This window comes from Pelophylax lessonae (assembly GCF_965119305.1).
Source record: "Pelophylax lessonae genome assembly, chromosome: 7".
NCBI classification, from domain to species: Eukaryota; Metazoa; Chordata; class Amphibia; order Anura; family Ranidae; genus Pelophylax; species Pelophylax lessonae.
The window spans coordinates 190,303,448-190,325,302 of record NC_138774.1 but is presented as its reverse complement, the minus strand read 5'-3'; the positions used below and the strand labels follow the sequence as shown (position 1 = coordinate 190,325,302).

At 43.6% G+C, this 21,855-nt stretch overlaps 1 protein-coding gene across 1 annotated transcript; it reads right to left on the bottom strand.

Annotated features, from left to right (window-relative positions):
- Nucleotides 1-1,457: 1,457 nt before the first annotated feature.
- Nucleotides 1,458-16,693, bottom strand: MYMK (myomaker, myoblast fusion factor; the record flags this gene model as incomplete). The annotated part of the gene is made up of 5 exons (XM_082263606.1): nt 1,458-1,863; nt 4,939-5,055; nt 6,835-6,983; nt 10,399-10,513; nt 16,559-16,693. The coding sequence occupies 5 exons, from the start codon at nt 16,691-16,693 to the stop codon at nt 1,714-1,716; spliced, it is 666 nt and encodes a 221-aa protein (XP_082119732.1). The 3' UTR covers nt 1,458-1,713.
- Between the last annotated feature and the right edge of the window lie 5,162 nt (nt 16,694-21,855).

Genomic DNA, 21,855 nt, shown 5'->3' with positions numbered 1-21,855 from the left:
TAGGGAGCGAGCGCGCGCCGCCGGAGGCACGCTCCCGCGTGGTCACAGACTCTCCCGTGCGTGTGCCCGGCGGACCCAATGTCCGCCGGGCACTCGCGATCGTCCGTTACACCGAGAGAAAGGCAGGCGGCTAATGTAAAAAAAGCCGCCTGTCATTCTTCCCCGTGTAAGAATGGTGATCAAACAGTTCTGCTATGTAGGACCGTTGTTCATTGTTCTTACACATCAAGCCACAGCCAATCACAGTTAGAAACACGCCCCTAGGGACACACTTAACCCCTCCCTCTCAAAAAAAGTTAACCACTGCCAGTGTCATTTTTATAGTAACAGTGCATATGTATATCACTGATTACTGTAGTAATGTCACTGGTAACCCCAAAAGTGTAATAAATGTCAGTCAAGGGTCCGATCTGTCCGCCCCAATGTCGCAGTCCCGCAAAAAAAAATCGCAGATCGCCGCCATTACGCGTTAAAAAAAAAACCAACAAAAATGACAAAAATCTTTCCCTTATTTAGTAAACGCAATAATTTTTGCGCAAACCAATCAATATGCTTTTTGCGATTTTTTTTTTTTTTTTTTTTTTTTTTTTTTTTTTTACCAAACATATGTTAAAAAAAAAATTTGATTTTTAAATTTTTTTGGGGGGGAATTTCATATAAAAAAAAAGTGAAAATATTGTTATTTTTGCAAAATTGACGCTTTTTTTTGTTTATAGCGCGTGATCAAAAAATCGCACAGGTGATAAAATACCACCAAAAGAAAACTCTGTTTGTGGGAAAAAAAGGATGTCAAATTCGTTTAGGTACAGCATCGCATGACCGCGCAATTGTCTGTTAAGGTCACGCAGTGCCGAATCGCAAAATAGGCCCTGGTCAGGAAGGGGGTAAAATCTTCCGGGGCTTAAGTGGTTAAGAAGATTCGCCCTCTGTATTTGTCCCATTCAAAAGTGAAAAAAAAATCCCAAATTTTTTATTGTCACCATAATAGGAATAGGCGGGAATTCTTCAATGGGGACACTAGCTCGGGTGGCAACCAGAAATTCCCTCTCTTTGGAAGGATTTTTTCTCACTTTCTGTGTTGGTTATGAGATAGGATGCGAAGGGAAGTCTTTCCCTATAGGGACACAGATGGCTAAAAAATAAACAGCGTTTATAACCCTCACTTACTTTATACAAAATGGAAAAAAACATTTTGCCTTTAAGCTACAGTAGGTCAAAAGAGGAAAATCTAAAATCTTCCCACCATTACCTTTACCAGCAAATAAAACTAAAAAATAATTCCAATAATGCCCCAAAATGTAGAGCTTCATTTTACGGATAAAATTGGCTCTTCTGACCTAAAAGAAGTTTGCACATTTCAGCTAATTTTCCTTGCAGCTCCAAATTCAGGTTACTTGCAGACAGTGAAACCAAGCACCTACAGTAGCTGGTTCTTCAACTGCCCATCTATCGCTGACAGCACTAAATGTGGTAGTCCTTCTACAAAGCTTCATTGTCCTTGTGTACCCAGCCCTTCCAACACACAAGAAAATACAGGGTCTTTGTTTGGCAGCAAAATCTTTGGGATTGATCCGACTGTCCACTTTTGACTACCAAAATTTGAGTCATAAAATAACAGCTAAGTAAAACCCCTGGCTGTGTGCTGATTTCTTTGTGCCTTCCCCTGAGTCACAGCAGCTGAAATCTTCGAATTTGGTCAAAGCATTGTACGTTCTAGCAGACGCAACAACACAGCGTGGAGCAGTCCATCTTGGCGGGAGTGCCTCCATTTCCTGCTTTCTTGTTGATCTTGGGAAGAAGCAGCACAAAGGACATGGACAGAGAGCAATGGTAGAAACTGTGCACGTAGGTGTAATCCCATTCCTGAAGATACATAAGTGGAAAGTTTAAAATGTTTCCAACAATAAAAAAACAGGATACACAACAGAAAAATAAATTTAAAAAATCACAGGAGAAAGGACTAAAGCTCAGTGTTAATTTTGTCTACTAAAATGTTTTAGTCAACTAAATGAACACACTTTTAGTCAACTAAAAAACGACTAAAACTTAAACAATTCAGATGACTAAGGTCCCTTTCACAGGAACGATCCGATCAGATCCGCCTGTCAGTTTTTTAGGCGGATCTGATCTGATCCTCCATGCATCCCTATGGGGCAGCGGATGTTAGCGGAGACATGTCTGCTGACACCCGCTGCCATCCGCATCCGATCCTGTCCGTGAAATCAGGACGGATGGAAACCCTATTTTCCATCCATCCAGGGGATCGTTCTCATCCGATTCCCCCATAGAGAGCAGCAGGGCTCTGACACCTCCCTCTCCGCACACAGAGCGGAGAGGGAACTGTCACCTGCCTGCTCAGTGGGGATCGGCGGATCGATCCCTGCTGAGCAGAGAACGGTCTGCACCGGACAGCGGATCGTGTGAAAGGAGCCTAGAATACGACTAAAACTAAAATGGCATTTTAATCATAAGACTATAACAAAAACGAAATTGAAAATTGACAAACAAAATTAACACTACTCTGCTGGCCATTTCTAAGAGCTGGTTCACACTACCACTACCAGAAAGTCGCCCCGTGACTTGAAGAGACTTGTTTAGAGACTTGGAAGAGACTTGGAAGAGACTTGTGCACTACTTTGAAGAGACAGGCGACTTTGTCTGTGGGGAATGCCTGGCTAATCTCTTTCTTCTTCCTGGAAAGTCTGATAACAAGTCGTGTCAATTAAGATAAGGAGGCGACTCCCATTGAAGTATATGGGACCACAGGTCGCCTCAAAGTAGTACAGGACCCTTTTCTGAAGTCGGAGCAACTTCAGTAGTGCCAATTAAGACGGCACTGATTGATTAACATTGCTTTTGTTATGTCAAGCTACCTGGGGCAACACAAGTTGCCTCACAAGTCGCGCTAGTGTGAATGGGCTCTAAATCGGCAACACAATTCTATCCAGAGCCTGTAATAATAGCACATTAAAGTTTAAACATGTATTGCACTACCGCATAAGCATACTAAGCTGCTGAAAGAGAAAAAAATAAGAAAAAGGCTTTTCTTATATTTTTTCTTAATATTTAATGTAACTAGTATAATCAGGTAATATGTGCAACGAAATTACAGCCAGAGTTTACAGTTTTTTGTTTTTATTTGTATTATAAAGTTGCACTTCTGTTTGTCAAAAAGCAATATTATTGTCTGAAATTCGGTTTTATTTATAAAGACATTATATATCACAATGGCTAAATCAGTGTCTGTGTTGAGTGTTCAAACCTTAAGGCCCCGTTCACACTGGGGCGACGCTACTTTGCCGGGCGACCTCATAGGTCGCGGCGCGCTGCTCGCCCCGCGACCTCGGACCGGCCGGCACGGACTTCATAACATTGAAGTCAATGCAGGTCGCTCCGGGTCGCCCCAAAGAAGCTCCGGACCCTTTTTCTAAGTCGGAGCGACTTGTGTCGCTCCTATTAGAACGGGTCCGCAGCTTCTCAATGGAAGGCGACCTACGGCGACCTGTCAGGCGACCAGGTCGCCTGACAGGTCGCCCCAGTGTGAACGGGGGCTAATACCATAAATGATAACATATTAGATTTTTATTCCAGGAGTATATAATTAATTTGGAAGGTCTAGAGCAGGGGTGTCAAACTCAATTTAATCGTGGGCCGCATCAGCATTATTATTGCCCTCAAAAGGGCCAGTTGTATCTGTAAGACTAGATGTCCAGAGCATCCCCTACTCTTAAATAAGATGTTAAGAGCCTCCCCACCTTCAGAAATTGAGTCCCCCCCCCACCTTCCCTTACATCACAGTGAACCCCCCTTATCTTGTGCTGCTGCTGGGAAGAAGCTGTAGGCATTGCTGAAAAGCAAAAAGTGCAGGGTCTGGAGGAGGGCCAGAAGAGGGCTGGAGCACTCCTGCAGCTTCAGGAGAGGTGCAAGGGCCACATGAAATGGCCTTGAGGGCCGGATTCGGCCCGCGGGCCTTGTGTTTGACACGTGTGGTCTAGAGAAATGTTTAAATAATGCATTACAATTAAACTAAACCAATTCAGTTTGTAGTTGACTAAAATGTATGAGATTTTAGTTGACTAAAATAGGACAAAAACAATTCTGATGATTAAAATACGACTAAAATAAAATAGCATTTTAGTCAAAAGATTATAGCTAAATTGAATCTAAATTTGCTGCCAAAATTAACACTGCTAAAGCTAGGTACACCAATACAAGAAAATTGGAAGACAAGTCCTGAATGAGGAAGGATCGGTTCATTATCTGTTCGTTAGTATAATGCTTTTGGCAACGGATTCCGACTGTTCAGATGAGGAAAAAAACTGAAGGTGCAAGCTCGAAATTTTTTATCGTACATGAACACAAGGCCTGATTTGCGCTCAATGTGTACAGTAATCATACGGAAATAATCGAATAGAAAAAAACAAAAATGGTCAGAAGCAAAGAATGGCCCGGAAGACGGTGACAACAAACATAGGATTTGTACACAAGAAAGATTGTTTACCTTTGTCATTTGAGCATTTTCGTACAAGTAAATACCATTGTCGGTTATATCATGATACTTACCTTTGTGGAAAGTTGGATGTTCGATTTTCTCATAGTGTGTACCCCACCATAGAATGTATTCTTTTAACTTATGCTTTGTGTCTTATTATAAAGTTTTGTTTTTTTTTAAACTTGGTGCATGTTTATATGACTTTGTTTATCAAAAGCCATTGATCGCCATGTCAAGGATGGCATGGACATCACATGGCTTTGTTAATCAACAAAGCTACGTCACACAAGCTAGGAAAAATGCCAGTATTGATAGACATTTTCAAGAATATTTTGGCAAAAGCAAAATCCCTAATTTTGCTGCATATTTGGTAAAATGTCTCGACTCATCGCCATGGGCCTATAAATCAAATAAGCAATGGAAAAGAAGAAAATTCCTTTTGTTACCTCAAAGAAAAAACGCAGCATTAATGCCAGAGCACCAAAGCAGAAGCCGGGACCTATCTGCTGCGTGTACACGCTCTTGTCTGGGTAGAGGCTTTTTGTTTCCTTCATTTTGCTCAGCTGTAAAAAAATGTAACAAAACATTTTTATGTTATATAACAGGATTGTTACAGTAAAACAAGTGCAGCAGCTTCTATGGATGCAAAAAAATTAGTACTTGTCTATTTGTCTTGTTGCAATAAAAACATTGTATTTTTATGTTTTTTAGTTAGAACAAAGCTTTTTAAAGTTGGTCACAAGCCCAAAAAAGTTTTCTTAGTTTTGCATTGAGTGGGGAAGGGTGAGATCCTTTATTTATTGTCCCTGTGACATCTGTCAAACCTAAACCCCACCTCCCTGTCAAATTTAAGTTCCAGTTGCGCCAATTTCTTCTCTCTATGCTGCCACTGCCGGAGTAACACAGCAACATTTTTGTTTCTTGGTGTCATAGATACACCAGTTGGGTTACATCCTCACTCACCATTAACATACAGCAGCAGCACTGAAGACAGGGGAGTCTTTGTTCCCCCAAAAGCGTTGGCTTCATCATGTTTTGCTACTTTCAATAAAACAACATATTTTGCTTCTAATTGGATATCGGGCGCTCCTTTAACCTACCACCACAAGTATTTGCAGAAACGACCTTGAGGCCGTACCCAAAGGCAGCACCCCTACAAATGGGCTCACCACCACCTTTCTATTCAGTCAGGCCAGATTCATCGGGAGCAAACTCTCCCACCTGGTCCCCACCATCACTCACTCACAAACCCTCTAATGAGCAGGTCAGTCCACCACGATCTTCAACCTTTAAGAACTACTGTGAACATATAGGAAGAAACCAGTACCCTGATGAAGCTATAAACTTTCTTCACTTGATCCCAACTAAAAAAAAAACAAAAAACTTTGGAATTCTACGAAAGCATTATACATGCTATATTGTGTTTTTTACAATGTGGTTTGCAATCTTGGGGTGTGGGTAAGTGAGATTATGGGGGGGTTGTGGGGTCAATGTGAAGTTGTAGTATGATTGTCCTTCATATCTTTATATTATTGATGGCGTATGGGGTCAGTACTCCAAAAACTCAGTAGAACAATACTTGTTTTTCTTACAAGTCCACTAATACATCTACAGTCACCTCAAGGAACATCTAAAAATGTCAATGTACCTAAGCAATACCCTGAAAAATGTACTTGTCCAGAAAAATAGGAGACCCAGGTACTCCTGTGCCACCTAAACCCTCATAGGTTATTTCTACTGTGTGAGATCATCTGAGGCACTGCTGGCTCTGACTTAGTCACACCAGATTTGGAGTAAGATTTCATGATGTCACTGTTGTACTGCTCACTGTTTCCATTGCTGGACAGGAAAAGGCACCTCTCCTACTGCATCTTGAATATTACCCCACTGGTCATTAGAGGACATCTCTGACTTAAGGAAGCATAGTTCTGCCTCTACCAAGATTGCCTCCTCCACACAAAGACACAGTACAGAACAAGGCATTGTAAATCAGGAATGGGAAAAGATCAGCTGCACAAAGACCACAAGAAGTACTGTTAGTACTTTGCCTTTTGCCTGCCCTTTCTGAGCACAGCTGAAGCTTCTAGCTTCAGTTCCTTAAACCACCTGACAATTTATACTATTGCATGGGAATTCTGTTGGTGACTTTTCAGGTCGTACGCCAGCTGTGGACATTATGGGGGGATCCCACTCTCCATGCTGGAATTTGAATTGCTCCTATGGAAAATTAAAGATTCCCACAAAGCACTAAAGATCAGAACTAGGCCGTAATCCACCTACTGTATGTATATCTTTCCTAGAAATGGAATGTGACCAATGTGCTGCCTGGTAGCATTACTCACCCATTTGACAGTAATTACCAGCACTGCTGTGCCGATAGGCCCAGAGTAGACACCATATCCAAAGCGATCTTGATATATTGTCACTGCGATGGTAAGAACACCAAACATGACCAGTGTGGACCTCTTGGGCTCATCGAACTCTGCCAAGGCTAAACAAGCAAAAATGTTAGAAATAAGTTTATTTATGCATACTTCAATATTTCTATACTTTATTTACATCCCTAATGCAGGTGACAATATAGGTGTACTTATTGTGGATCCATCTATAATCATAAGCTGCCACGTGTACAAATTGACTTGTATCCTCATATACTGTCCTAGGCAGGTAAATACAAAAAATACTCCATATCAGTATTTTATTTATTACTGTCCTGTGATTAATTTCACTGCTAGTCTGTGAATAACTTGATGTAATTTGATCTCCTATCGTTCACTAAACAGCTGAATAAATGAGTCAGTGGGTTTTCCCTCCCATGCCCCTCTTCATGGACATAATGCTGTTTGGATTTTCAGTTAGACAAAATCAGTCTAAAGTTAGGAGACTGGGGGGGGGGGGGGGTTTACTAAAACTGGTGCACTCACAATCTGGTGCAGTTGTGCATAGTAGCCAGTCAGCGTCTAACTTCAGCTTGTTCAGTTAAAGTGGTTTTAACCCCCAAAAAAACAGAAAACACATGCCCCTGTCCATTTAAGGCTCAAGATATCGCACAGTGCTTTTGCCATGTCAATTGTCCCTTTCTATGCTGCGCAATACCTGGCTGATCCTGCCTGTTCCTGTCTTCCCCCTCTGCAAACTGACCATGTTTATCATGCTTGCTGATCTCTGATAGTGTAGTCAATTTACGTGCCTCCATCATCCATCTCCTCAGGGTCTCTGCATCCCCCCTCCCTTTCTCCCTATCTGTCCTGTAGTCTGTGTGAGAGCCAATCTCCTTCCCTCTCCTCACATGCCTGTGTAATTATATTCCCTGCAGCTGCTCCAGTGCTTGTAAAGTAAAAAAAAGCATGTAATAATTACTTTGTTCCTCTCGGTTTTAGGTCCCTGTTTAGTACAGTGTGTGTGTTTTTCTAAAATTATAATGTGAAATACCTTCTTTACAGAGCCCTGCTGTGCAGACAGGTGATCTCCCTCTGCTAGCTTGCATTCATCAGAGGGAAATCTCAGCCCCTCCCACTGTACTCATTTACTCAGAAAGGAAAGCAGAGGGAGGTCACATGACAGGGCAGCAGGGCTCTGCAAAGAAGGTATTTAGCATTATAATTTTAGGAAAACACACACACACACTGTACTGAACAGGGACCTTAATAAAACCTGGAAGCTGACTGGATTCTATGCAGAACTGCACCAGATGCAGTTTTAGTAAATAACCAATTGCCTAACTAAAATAATTCAAAACACTAACAATAACATCACCAAACTTGTCTCCAAATATCACCCAAACCATCCTCTCCACTCCTCCCAAGACCTCCTGCTCTTTAGCTCCCTTGTCCCCTCCTCCCATGCTCATCTCCCGGATTTCTTCAGAGCCTCTCCCATCCTCTGGAACTCCCCAATCTGTCCAGCTATCTCCTACTCTGTCCACTTTTAGGCAATCCCTGAAGATTGCTCTCTTACTCTCTCTATTCTGCCTTCAGCTGGTAACCGAATCTTCTATTTCTCCCATCATTTCATCCCTCGCAGTTATTACATTTTGTTCCACCAGCCCCTTCCTATTAGATTGTAAGCTTGCAGGAGCAGGGCCCTCCTAACCTTCTTGTATTGAATTGTATTGTCTCCCCAATAATAATAAAAACCCCAATACTGTCTCAGGATGTCGGCATACATGTCTAAGTACTTTTCAAGTTTATACATTTAAAGACTAAGGACAGAACATCAACACAGCCAGGCAGCCAGCATTCTTAAAATTAAGTTGGCAATGGCAGCCTTAAACTTGCCCCAATTACTTTTTTCTTTAAAACTGGTTCTGGGAGCTGGTAACGTTAAAAAAAAAAACTGTTCTCCTAAAAAGCTAACTGGTAGAATATGCAGAGTTGGCCAAAGCCACCTCCAATGTGATTTTCATATTTTTACATGTTTGCTGATCCATATTTTTATGATAATATTGCCCACACTGATTTACAATCTCCCTCTAGTGGTCATCTGTATATAAGGCAGTTTAGAATCTCCATTGAATAATTGGGGTGGTAAGATAAATTAGCCACACGGGCTTTCGTTTCCAGTCAGTTTGAGTAGATTTAGAGACTTGGACAATTATTGTAATCCTTGTGTAGTACTTCTAAAGAGAAAGCTCAGTTTATATAACAAGCCTGGTTGCCCCCATGGTCATCTATAATAAAAAAAATAATACAGAAAGATACAATTTAAACACTTATAGATAAGTTCACTTAAATTAAAGCTGAATGCCAGGCCGAAGATGGATATATTTTCCCTTGTGTATTTATCTTGGAACTGTTTTACCTGCAAAAGGATTTGTAATTCTGCTTTGCCAGTGTTGCAATCAATGGTATCCCTGCCAGACAGCACAGCCAGACTGCCTTTATGAATTACAGCAGCACAGCTTAGTGAAGACCACACCGCATGCCTGCTGATTGGACAGTGGAGCAGCAGCACATTAGTTAGGTCTGCTTTCCTTCCATCAGCATGCTTTCTTTGTATTCCAGCAGAACCCTACTGGGGCTTACAGGAGGATGAGATCAGTGCAGATTGAGGCACTTGTGCTAGATGCATTTAAAAAAATAATCTTATGCATTTTTAAGTGTACCTCTAACTCCCGGTTCACACATGTGCGATGACAGACATCGCATGTGATTCGGAGCGCACTGCTCTATAAATCACATGCGATGTCTGTGCGGTGTGAATTCAGCCATACAGATTGTATGGCTGAATTTGCATCACATTTGGACACAACTCGCACATAACCCTTTTTTTGGGTCCACACCAGAATCGGGTGTTCACATCCGATTCATGTCCGAACTGACAGTTGGCACTGCGATATGCAAACTAATCTGGGGGTGACTTTAACTTTGTATTGACACCCCCAGCGATTCGCATATGGCAGTGTAAATTGCCTGTTAGTTGAATGCGATGCGGGAATCCGCAGTGGATTCGCAGGGTTCTAGCATCGCATATATGTGAACCAGTACTAAGTCAGCGATTTTGCTGAAGCTAAGATAATGCCATCAGTCTACAGGCAGGACATAGCATTTATTTACTATCCTCTCTCCCAGTGATCAGACTGTCCCATAATCACACATTGAGAGGCTGCAGGGGCTTATCTGTGTCAGACATTTGTGAACACGATGGACTTCATCAGTCTTTTCGGCTTTCATGTGCTTCCAGTGAGATGAGTAGAGAACTTGTATTTGATTTATTTTGTTTTTTTAATTTTTTGATTTTAATGAAAAAAACATATCTGATGCTGGGTGCACTTTAATATATACATAACTGGGTAATATCTTTACCTTTACGCCTTTAAAATCCAGCGGATTCCCTTTAAACTTTTGGCACCCTTTAGCTATTTATTTCTTAGAAGATAAAATCGTCTATAGGACCGACAAACTTACCCAGCAGTGACACCCACATGGACAAGGCTGTGCCATAGACACTGAAATATTCCAGCAGATCGTATCTCATAAAACAAATCATGGAGAGGCCGGGGCCTTCACAAGCATGGTACATCTACAGAGACAAGAGGGAAGATGATTACTAGAAGCGACGGATCCTAAAAATTCCACAGCAGTGAAAGGGTGTAGAGCGACAGTTGTTGTTGATCTAATAGTAGTCACAGCTGAGGGGCAAATGGTTAAAAGACCTGAAAGACATTTCACTATCAACTGTCAGAAGCACTCTACAGTGTCCCGAAATACTCAGGAATGCCACTGTTCATTGTCATGTGCTGGAGCCTGGCGCATTCATTGATGTAACATGCAAGGGGCACATCCCAATGTGAGGATGAAAGGCGTCAGCTGCGCACATAAAGCGTCTGAGCTGCAATAACAGCGTGTCATGGCCCCTCAATGCAAATGTCTCATTGTTCATCACAGCCTGAACTTCACTAAAATAGGAAAAACAGCCACCATGCCTTCCATCACCTGAAGGCTGTGGAATTGAGGATGACCACAGGTGGATCTTCCTCATGCTGGTTTCAGGGCTGTGAAACTGAATGGGGGTCATTTACTAAAACTGGAGAGTGCAAAATCTGCTGCAGCTCTGAAAAGAAGCCAATTAGCTTCCAGGTTCGACGGACCGAGTTGACAAATCGCAGGCTATTGCCGGCAACAGCACCATCCCGAATCAGTGCGATGCCGACTTTGAGTGCTGCACTGATTTCCAAAAGTAGTTCTTCACTACTTTTGGCGAGTTCAGGGGCAATTTCAATAGACATCTGTGCATGAACCCGCACAGATGTCTTTTAAATCGCCCCTTAACTCGCAAGAAAATGCAGGATTGAACTCGCACGATTTCAAACCCGCCTCCAGTCTGAACGAAAGCTTATTATCAAAACTTTATTGACCAAGCTGAAATTAGAAGCTGATTGGCTACCATGCACAGCTGCACCAGATTCTTAATGATCCAGTTTTAGTAAATCAACCCTCAATGTGTTCAGTATCGCCTCCAGCAACATCACATCATCCGTGTATGGGCAGATGTAGCCTTTCCCAGGTAAAAGAAGGTCTGAGCTGCGGCAGAGAAAATGGCCAATTTTACACCACATTCTTTCTAGCTCTTCTAAAGAGATGGCTGGTTCTTTAGGCTATGTTCACATGTTAGCATGGCGGACCGCGGGCAGAATCACCGCGGTTCTGCCAACGATCCGGAAATCATTGCAAATCGCGGGACGCCTCTGCATTGCCGTTGATTTGCAATGGCACCCCAAACGCTGTGCGATGTTGCCGCGATTTCCGCCTGCCGAATCGTGGTAACATCGCACAAACAAAATCGCGGGTCACATGACGCCCCGAAGAAGCTCTTGTACCTTTTTTGGGGAGTCATGCGACCCGCGATTTTGTTAGCGTGATATTACCGCGCTTCGGCAGGTGGAAAGTGCGGCAACATCGCACAGTGTTTGGGATGCCATTGCAAATCAACGGCAACACACAGGCGTCCCGCGATTTGCAATGATTTCCAGATCGCGGGCAGAACCGAGGTGATTCTGCCCACGGTCCGCTATGCTAACATGTGAACATAGCCTTAAAGAGACTGTCAGGAAGCAAACAGCCTGGCATATTTTGCTGATAGATGTTTTCACATTTGGTGCACTATTTGAGTGCTCTGTGTTTAAGGCTATGTTCACATCTTGGCGTCCCGGATCGCAGGTCACCCCCGCGATCCCCATTGCTTATTTTGGGCGACAGGTGTCCCGCGATTCTGTTTGAACGATTCATCAGGCGACAATTGCAGCAAAGTCGCGCCGCGATCAGGGTGCCATTAAAAGTGACGAGGATCGCGGGCAAAGTCACTGCGATTCTGCCCATGATTCGGGATGCCAAGATGTGAACAGAGCCTAAAAGGTGATTGGCAACAAAGGCAGAAGTCCACCAGGGTGATATAATACTGACATGCTATGCATGTCACTGCAAAAAGTGGGGATGACTAAGTTAGATATGTGATCTCGCTATTTTGATTAAAGGGGCTTTTTCAGGAATGTCATGTATGAATAATGTTTTTCCCAATAGTGTGCATTTTTTTTTTCTTGTGTATACATCTCAGCAGAGAGATTTACAGATACAAAGTGACTCTGTACAGTGACAGCACATGGAGGAAAAAGTCAAGAAATCACAACGTGTGTAAACCAATGTCCTATGGGAACATTCAGCATGAGCTAGGAGACAGAAAACACCAGCAGGATCTCATATTTTAATGGGAGGGAGGGTGAATGGAGGTATTAGTAGAGGAGGTCAAGCAGACAAGTATTACCAGTCTTCATGCATACACGGTCTTATATAGGCATTAAATTAGTGATTGACCGATATCGTTTTTTTGTAGTGCTGATACCGATATTTTTTCTTTTTTTCACAGGTACAGTTGTGGAGGGATTTGAGGGTCTAAAAGACCCCAAACCCCTCCTCTGCACTTAAAAGCATTCAAAACAGCCAGGTTTGGCTGTTTTGAATGCTGCCAATTTTTTTTTAATCTGGCGCCGAATACCTGGAAGTGATGTCATGACATTACATGGAGACCCGATCAGAGCTGAATACGGCTTTGATCGGGTCTTCTCTTGGGTGGCTGTGGAGGTAGGATGCCTGGGTCTCCCTGTGCAACGGGAGACCCGGGCGAGCCGCGGAAGGCAGTGGGAGGGGGGGGACGTCCCATCCCGCTCCTTGTAATGACAGCTGAGTGGCTTCTCAGCCGCATCGGTTGTCATTACAAGACAGCCGACCGTCGGCTATGGACGCCGGTACCGAGGTGACACCTCTAGCTGCAGGCATCACTCTGGTACAGCACTTTCCTGGAATATCGGCAATATCGGTAACCTCAGGGGCCGATTCCAATATAACGGGGAAAGTGCATATCGGCCCCCGATATATCGGCATTGCTGATAATCGGTTGATCCCTACATTAATTATACTGTGTACTGTTTTCCCACCGCAGCAAGGGTATATTGCAGACCACAGCCGCATGTATGTTTAGTGTAATTTCTGGAATGCAGAAGTACTGCATGCAGTAAATCTTGATGTACGTGCATGCGTGGGTCTGCACCGATGCATAAAAGCTTCAACGTTTACCCAGATACAGGGCATACAGACACTCACTTCCAGGGCTGCTGTTAGAAATCATGAAGCCCTGTACAGTCTCCCTGGTGCCCCCCCCCCCCCCAATCTACCTACAACCCGAAAATTAAAAAAAGTCCTCCTATCTCCTGCACCCCTCTGTTGGCCTGATGGGGCCCAGAGAAATGTCCCTTTTTATGGGGCACTTTAAGCCCTAGTAAGCAAGTAGGAGCCAAGATGTTGTCTTGTAAAATCTATTTATTCATTTAGGCAGAAATAAACAATAAAGCTGCCCTGGGTCCCCCGTTTAGTTGATGAGTCCTGAGCCCTGTACTGCAGGACCAGTTGTATTGCCTTATCATTGTCCCTGCTCACTTCTTTGGCCATTTATATGCTCGCCTGCAGTTCCCCAGCTGTGGGAAAACAACCTTTTTTTTTTTTTTGCCATAATTAACGTCTACATAAGTCCATGTGCATGTAGCCTTAGGCCCCTTTCACACAGGTGGACTGTTCAGATCCGCCTGTCTGTTTTTTTGCCGGATCTGAATGGTTCCCCCATGCATCTCTATGGGGCATCGGATGTCAGCGGAGACGCGTCCGCTGACACCCGATCCGATCCGTCAAATCTGGATGGATGGAAACCCTATTTTCCATCCGTCCAGCGGATCGAATCGGATGGGATCGGATGAGAACGGACCGACGGTCCGTTCCCATCCGATTCCCCCATAGAGATCTATGGGGCTGTGACAGCTGTGTCTCCGGAGAACAGCTGTCATTCTCCTGCTCAGCGGGGGATCGGCGGATCGATCCCCCGCTGAGAAAAGTGGAGTCCGTTTGACGGACTCATAGTGTGAAAGAAGCCTTAAGGCCAATTCACACTACAATGCACATAAAAAGGCGCCTGCAATCAATTGCACTTCTACACTTTTTTCTGCACATTTCCAGGTTTCCTCTGACCTAATTGTTGTGGGTGATAGGTGTGTTGCGGGGTAATATTATAAAATCGCACAGCTATGGAACGCAGTGAAACACTGCATTTTAGTGTGAGCATTAAACATAGAAAACTATTATTTTCTATCTGTCATTGCAGTTACCCGTGTATCTGCAGGTAGGGGTCTTCAGAGTTGAGCAGGCAGAATGCAGAAAAAGAGAAAGCAGGAAAAGTTTGCCAAATACAATGCTCATGTTGTATCCACTGTACCCAACACTTGGGGATTGGCACCCTATAATAGGCATTTAATAAGGAACATCAATAGATTTGCATATAGGTGTCTAATCTGTAGAGGACATATATAGTAATTTATACGGATAAGCAGGGGCTGCCAACAGCCAATGGGGATGCCAAAATAACGGGCCTCCAACGTCCCTCCCCATTGAAGAGATGTCAACCTGGAAAACAGTTTATAGGGTAGAGTAGAGGTCAGCAAACCATCGGCCAGATGACTGGTAGATCGCGGTCTGGCCTTGCTGACCCTCCACCCTAGTCCATCAAACGGAGTGCAATGCAGAGGAACTACCTGTAAAGTTGGAGCTATAGTAGGGAGTAAAAGCCGCATAAGCCAATGTCTCCTCTGTAGTGCTGGCTCCTGTCCCATGCGGAGTGCACTCCACTTCTTCCACCTCAGCCATACAGATAGTATGGCTGAATTCACATCACAAAGACATCACAGGTGATTTTCAGAGCAGTGCGCTCCGAATCACATGCGATGGCTGCCATCGCACTAATGTGAACCGAGCCTTAAGCCCCATGCGCATTATCATGTCATGGGGGCTCACACATTCCCCCTCCAGATTAGATACAATGCAGGGTGTATCCAATCTGGGGAAAGGAATGTCATTTTTAAAAGCAGTTTCAGGTACATGGGAAGAGCAATGTTTGCGTTTTTAGTAAAAAAAAAACATTTTGAAAACATCAGTTTTGCAGGCCATAAACATACTGGTTTAAAACTGATCGATTATAGAATCAACTGGCAATCAATGTTTTTAGACAACATGCATATGTGATTGTTTTTCAATCTGATAGCAATAGAAGTCGAACAATTTAGTAAATATAATCTTATCCCTTATTGATCTCTTACCGTATGTGATTATAAACTGATACAATAAATATTTGAATATAAGGAATGTACATATAAAAATAGTTATGCTTTGTGCCCTGTTTGATTGCTTGTCTTTGTAAAGAAAGCTGTATAAAGTAAATAGGTTGAAAAAAAAAAAGAGTTCCCCCAATAGACAAATGAAAATCCTCATCCTAAAGTGGACCCAGAGGGTGGCAGAAAACCTGATCTTGAAAAGGTAATCTGATACGCCTAAATCAACATCCTGCAATTTTGTGTCTTATAAATATTAGTTATATTTTGTACGTTTAGAAACTAATTCAGCCCCTCTAGAGTCAGCTCAAACCCTCTCTTGCTCTTACAGTGAAGAATCCTTTCCATATTTTCCATTCTTTCCTAGAATTATTTTCCTTCAGTGTTAAATAATACCTTGTTCTGCTTGAATATACACAATCTTGCACCACTGCAGGTACTGTATCTGTGCTACCCTCCACTTTAGAACACTGCCCCCGCTGCTTGTGTTAGGGTGCTAGCCTGGCTTGCCGGCTGCGTAGAAGTAATACCCCAAGGATCCGGATGGCTGCATTCCTAAAAAAGCTTTAATATTCCAATTGCAGACATAAAAGCAGTACACTGTCATGTACCTTGCTCTGCACTATATCTGCCAAGTTGTTTAGGGGTTTGTTTAAGTGGTTAAAAAGCAACCCATATGTGTTGCCCATAGTACCCACCCAAACTTTAACTTCAGAATTTTACATTTCTGGTTTGGAGATGATTTGTTGCAATAAGCTACCAGCAGACCTTGCAGACAGTCTCAGAGGCCAAATTATTACCTTTAATGGCATGAGATATATGACTGGCTTCTACAGTTTTCAGCAAATTTATGTCATGTGTATTTCCTTTCTAGTCAACACACAATGGGAAACAGTAGGAAACCAGAATAAAAGAAGCCTTACCGCAATGAAAAACATGGTGAAAAAATATACCATAGCCTCCATGTGGAACTTCCTCTTGGCTGCAATGCTGATGGTGGGCACCAATGCCAGGCTGCTGATGGTTGGTAAGAGAATCTTTGCCAATATAGAGCCCATAGCGATGAACTATTATGGTATAATCAGAGACAGCGACTGGTGTGGAGCAGCATGTGGGGAATGACTGAATGCAGGGTCCGGGGGGGGGATTTAAAATTTAAAGGGACCAACAACAACAGGTGCTTTACAAGAGGAGGGGTGGGGGACTGTGACAGCTGATGGCAGGCTCCTCTCCAGCTGGTACAGGATTCAGCACATACTACCCAACATGTATATAATCTGAAAACATAACAATATCATCATATTTAATTATTTAACGTAAACCTATGCATTTTGAGATCTTCTCTACCTGATTCTCCACTGCTTTTGGCAGAGGAATAAATTAGAAAAAGCTGTCACTCCACTTTCTTAAATGGACCCTTTGATGAGAGAAATACAGAGACAGCCTTTGCTGAAGACATTGAAAATGCTATTTTCCTGCCTTTTCTGTTGACCCTCTGAGGGTAATATTACAAGTTTTAACTCCCCCCCCCCCCCCGATCCCTCTTCCCAACCCAGAACTGATAGGCTGTTGCTACCGATTGAGTCCTGGTCAGCCCTGAAACCAGAGGTTTAATATAACAGCCTTTCTTCCTTTGGGCCTCATACACACTGGGCTTAAAGCGGTTGTAAACCTGGAAAAAAAAAGAAAACCTGCAAGACAAAGGCATAATGAGCTAGTATGCATCGCATACTAGCTTATTATGTATTACTTACCTTAGAACGAAGCCCCGACATGGACCCCCAGACACCGCTGTGGGAGCGGACATGATCCCTCGGCGTCTCTTCCGGGTTTTTGCGGCTCCGGCGCTGTGATTGGCCGGAGCCGCGATGACGTCACGCGGGAGTCATTTTCCGGCATGGGAAGCTGAAGATCCGCCGGACCTTCAGAGCGCATGCGCTGCTCGCGTGAGCGGCTGCATGCAGTTCAAATATCTCCTAAAACGTGCCGGTTTAGGAGATATTAACCACTTGCCGACCGCCGCACGACTATCTACAGCGGCGGTCAGCCCCTCACAGGCAAAGTGACGTAGGTCTACGTCGCTCGCCTGTGAGGGTTTAGGGAGCGAGCGCGCGCCGCCGGAGGCGCGCTCCCGCGTGGTCACGGACCCCCCCCGCGCGTGTGACCGGCGGACCCGATCGCCGCCGGCCACTCTGCGATCGGCGGGGGAGAGGGAGAAAGTCAGGCAGCTTGTGTAAACAAGCTGCCTGTCATTCTCCTCTCTGTATGAGAGCTGATCACATGGATCTACTATGTAGATCCATTGATCACTCTGCATACAGTTGAAGCCACAGCCAATCACAGTTAGAATCACGCCCCTAGGGACACACACAGCCCCTCCCTCTCAAATAAAGTTAACCCCTTCACTACCAGTGTATTTTTACAGTAACAGTGCATATATATAGCACTGATTACTGTAGAAATGTCACTGGTAACCCCAAAAGTGTCAAAAATGTCAGTCAAGGGTCCGATCTTTCCGCCGCAATGTCGCAGTACCGCAAAAAAAATCGCAGATCGCCGCCATTACGCGTTAAAAAAAAAAACAACAAAAATGACAAAAATCTTTCCCTTTGTTAGTAAACGCAATAACTTTTGCGCAAACCAATCAAAATACGCTTTTTGCGATTTTTTTTACCAAACATAGGTAGCATAAAACAAATTGGCCGAAAATATTAAAAAATTTTGATTTTTACATTTTTTTTGGGGGGAATTTCATATAAAAAAAAGGGAAAAATATTGCTATTTTTGCAAAATTTACGCTCTTTTTTTGTTTATAGCGCGTGATCAAAAAATCGCACAGGTGATCAAATACCGCCAAAAGAAAGCTCTGTTTGTGGGAAAAAAAGGACGCCAAATTCGTTTAGGTACAGCGTCGCACGACCGCGCAATTGTCCGTTAAAGTCACGCAGTGCCGAATCGCAAAATACCCTCTGGTCGTTTAGCAGCCAAATCCTCCGGGGCTTAAGTGGTTAATTGTACCTACAGGTAAGCCTTATTATAGGCTTACCTATAGTTAAAAGTGTCAAAAAGCGGTATACTACCGCTTTAAAAGATACTGCCGTAACAGGCGTTTGACTTTTTTTCTTCAGATTATGAAAGCACTTCTGTGTTAGCCTGCGTGTATGTGCACACATAGGTGAATACAGGTGTATTAGAAAAAGAGTATTTACAGGCTGAAGAAAGCACCAGGAGAGGAGCTTTTGCCCAGAAAAAACGTTTGGTGTGTCTAATCGCAAGACACATTCAGTGCTTGAGTGTTCATTCATTCCAATGGCCAGGAACACATTCATATTCTGACCAATGAAATCCATAAACACTGAAACGCTTGATGTGTCTCATTTGGGTATGTTTTTAAGATGCCTTTTCCTGCCAGGAGTAAAAGAGGAGAAATTCAAATGCCCTGTGCAGGGGAGGACTGGGCTAGGGGGCAGGGGGGAAATTGCCCCCTGGGCCGCTCTGATGCCCCGTAAAAAGGCTGCACTGCTTCTGCCACAGACATGCCTAAAGGATTCCTGGGGAAGAAAAGTAAAAAGTCTCCACTGCTGACCTACTGAGTGCGGGTTAAAGAAAAGGACAAAGGGAAGGACTTCCTCCCCCCCCCCCCAGCATGGATGGTGTAAACTGTGTCTGAGCAGAGGCAGGTTCATTGCCCCACTGGAGCCCCAACCAAGCTGTCCCAGTTCCCCCCCCCCCCCCCCAACCACCCCCTGCTGGCCAGGTCAGGAACCCGGTTTCAGCCTGTGAGTAGAGAGTACCTGGAGCAGAGCTTCAGCCTGGAATGGGGGTCAGGAGGAGGCCAGGAAAAGGGAGAGTGGGAGGGGGGCCGGGGCACTGCACCATGGGCCTCTGGTTTGTACTTGCCCCCTGGATCAAAAGTTGTCAGTCAGCCCCTGGCCCTGTCTGTATGATGCCTTACATAGGGTTATCAGTTAAAGTGGTAGTAAACTTCAGATCTAAAATATGAACAAAGCACATCCCTCTAATGTGTACTTGTCCTAAATAAGAGCACTACCTGCCATTTCTGTCTGCTGCTTAGTTTCTCTGCTATCAGCATGAGTCATTTCTGACACCAAGAGAAAAATGGTGACGGGGGGAGGATGTCCAGCTGATTGACAGGTTCAGCTCTGTTCCTGTAAGTGGTGTGGAGGGGTGTGTCTCTTCCCTACAATCGGTGCTCAGAGCTCTCCTCACTGAGCTCTTAAGTGTGTAATTTCAGCTCTCTACCACTATTTCTTAGGCAAACTTTATATATTCAGGAGTTTGAATAGATGTAGAGGAGAGAAAACTGCAAATAAACTGGTACAACGCATGTAGGAGGATATGTTTAATATCTGTGTATTATGAGGCCAGTCACTTCACTGGGTATACAGTATGTAAGGGTTTACAGTCACTTTAAGTATGCTTGTTGTGAGAGTACTATGGAGGCAGCCTTTGCTACCATTCCTCCAAAAAATGTTAGCTTTCTGGTTGGTTAAGCTGATATAAATGCTGCCTCTGCTGCATCTCCCTTGAAAATGCTATCTGTCTGTTATTGTAATGTTTTTTGCTTCAGTGCTCTAAATCAGTGACCAGGATTAAGCAGAGAAAAGATTAGCACTGTGATTATGCTACTCAGTTTTGAAACCAGCTACAGCCAGGTAAGTAGCATTTTCAGAAGGAAGCTAGCAATAGCAGCCTTCATATTTGGTCCATTAATTCATAAGGTTTGTAAGAGAAGAAAGGCTATAATATTAATCCTGGATTCAGTCGTATCTTGACTAGTGTAGAGCAGAGCCCACCTCTAAGCCTGACCTCTACGCGAGTCCTCCCAAAACTCCACCTCCCCATACCTCTTAGGAAAAACCCGACAACACGTAAGTGGATTTAACCACTTAAGCCCCGGAGGATTTGGCTGCTCAAAGACCAGGGCTTATTTTGCGATTCGGCACTGCGTGACTTTAACGGACAATTGCTCGGTCGTGCGACGCTGTACCCAAATGAAATTAACGTCCTTTTTTTCCCACAAACAAAGCTTTTTTTTTGGTGGTATTTGATCACCTGTGCGATGTTTTATTTTTTGCGCTATAAACAAAAAAAAGCTTCAATTTTGAAAAAAATAATATTTTTCACATTTTTTTATATGAAATTCCCCAAAAAAAAGTAAAAATCAAAATTTTTTAACATTTTAGGCCAATTTGTTTTCTGCTGCATATCTTTGGTAAAAAAAATCGCAATAAGCATATTTTGATTGGTTTGCGCAAAAGTTAATGAGTTTACTAACTAAGGGAAAGATTTATGTCATTTTTATTGTTTTTTTTTTAACTAGTAATGGCGGCGATCTGCGTTTTTTTTTTTTGCAGGACTACGACATTGCGGCGGACAGATCGGACCCCTGGCTAACATTTTTGACACTTTTTGGGGTACCAGTGACATTACTACAGTAATCAGTGCTATCCATATGCACTGTTACTGTAAAAATGACACTGGCAGGGAAAGGGTTAACTTTATTAGTGATCAAGGGGTTAAGTGTGTCCCTAGGGGCGTGCTTCTAACTGTCAAGGGGCGTGGCTTTTGATGTAACCACAGAGACCTACGATCCTACATAGCAGGATTGTATGATCTCTGCAGTTACACCAGTGACAGGCGGCTTTGTTTACATCAGTCACCTGCCTTTCTCCCTCTCCAGTGGGAGATCGCGAGTGGCCGGCGGACAACGGAGCCGCCGGTCACTCGCGCGGTATATGTATTGGCGGCGGTCGGCAAGTGGTTAAATCTGCCTTTTATTAAACATAAACTTTTTCTTAAAGAGCAAAACATAACAATAAATATCGCAATCCAGATAACAATGATTTGAGGTCCTTGATGATACCATATAGCCAAAACTTTGTGTCTATGGCACCAGATAACAAATTTGCGACCCCCAACCATCAAACCCCACCTTGGGGCCTAACCCAGCTGACCTTAGACACGCCCCGGTCTTAACACTACCCAGTCACTATGCATTGAACCGTACCAACTCGAGGACGCCCTACCTCAGATGGATCCTCACTGTTTTCCCAATAACCAGATTTAGACCCCCATCAAGGACCCCAAACCACCAAAGAACAACAAATGAAATAAAAACATGACTACCGGAAAAAACAGAGTGGGGAAAGGGACATTCATCCGACGATTTCTCCTCTGTAAGCGAACCTAAACCATT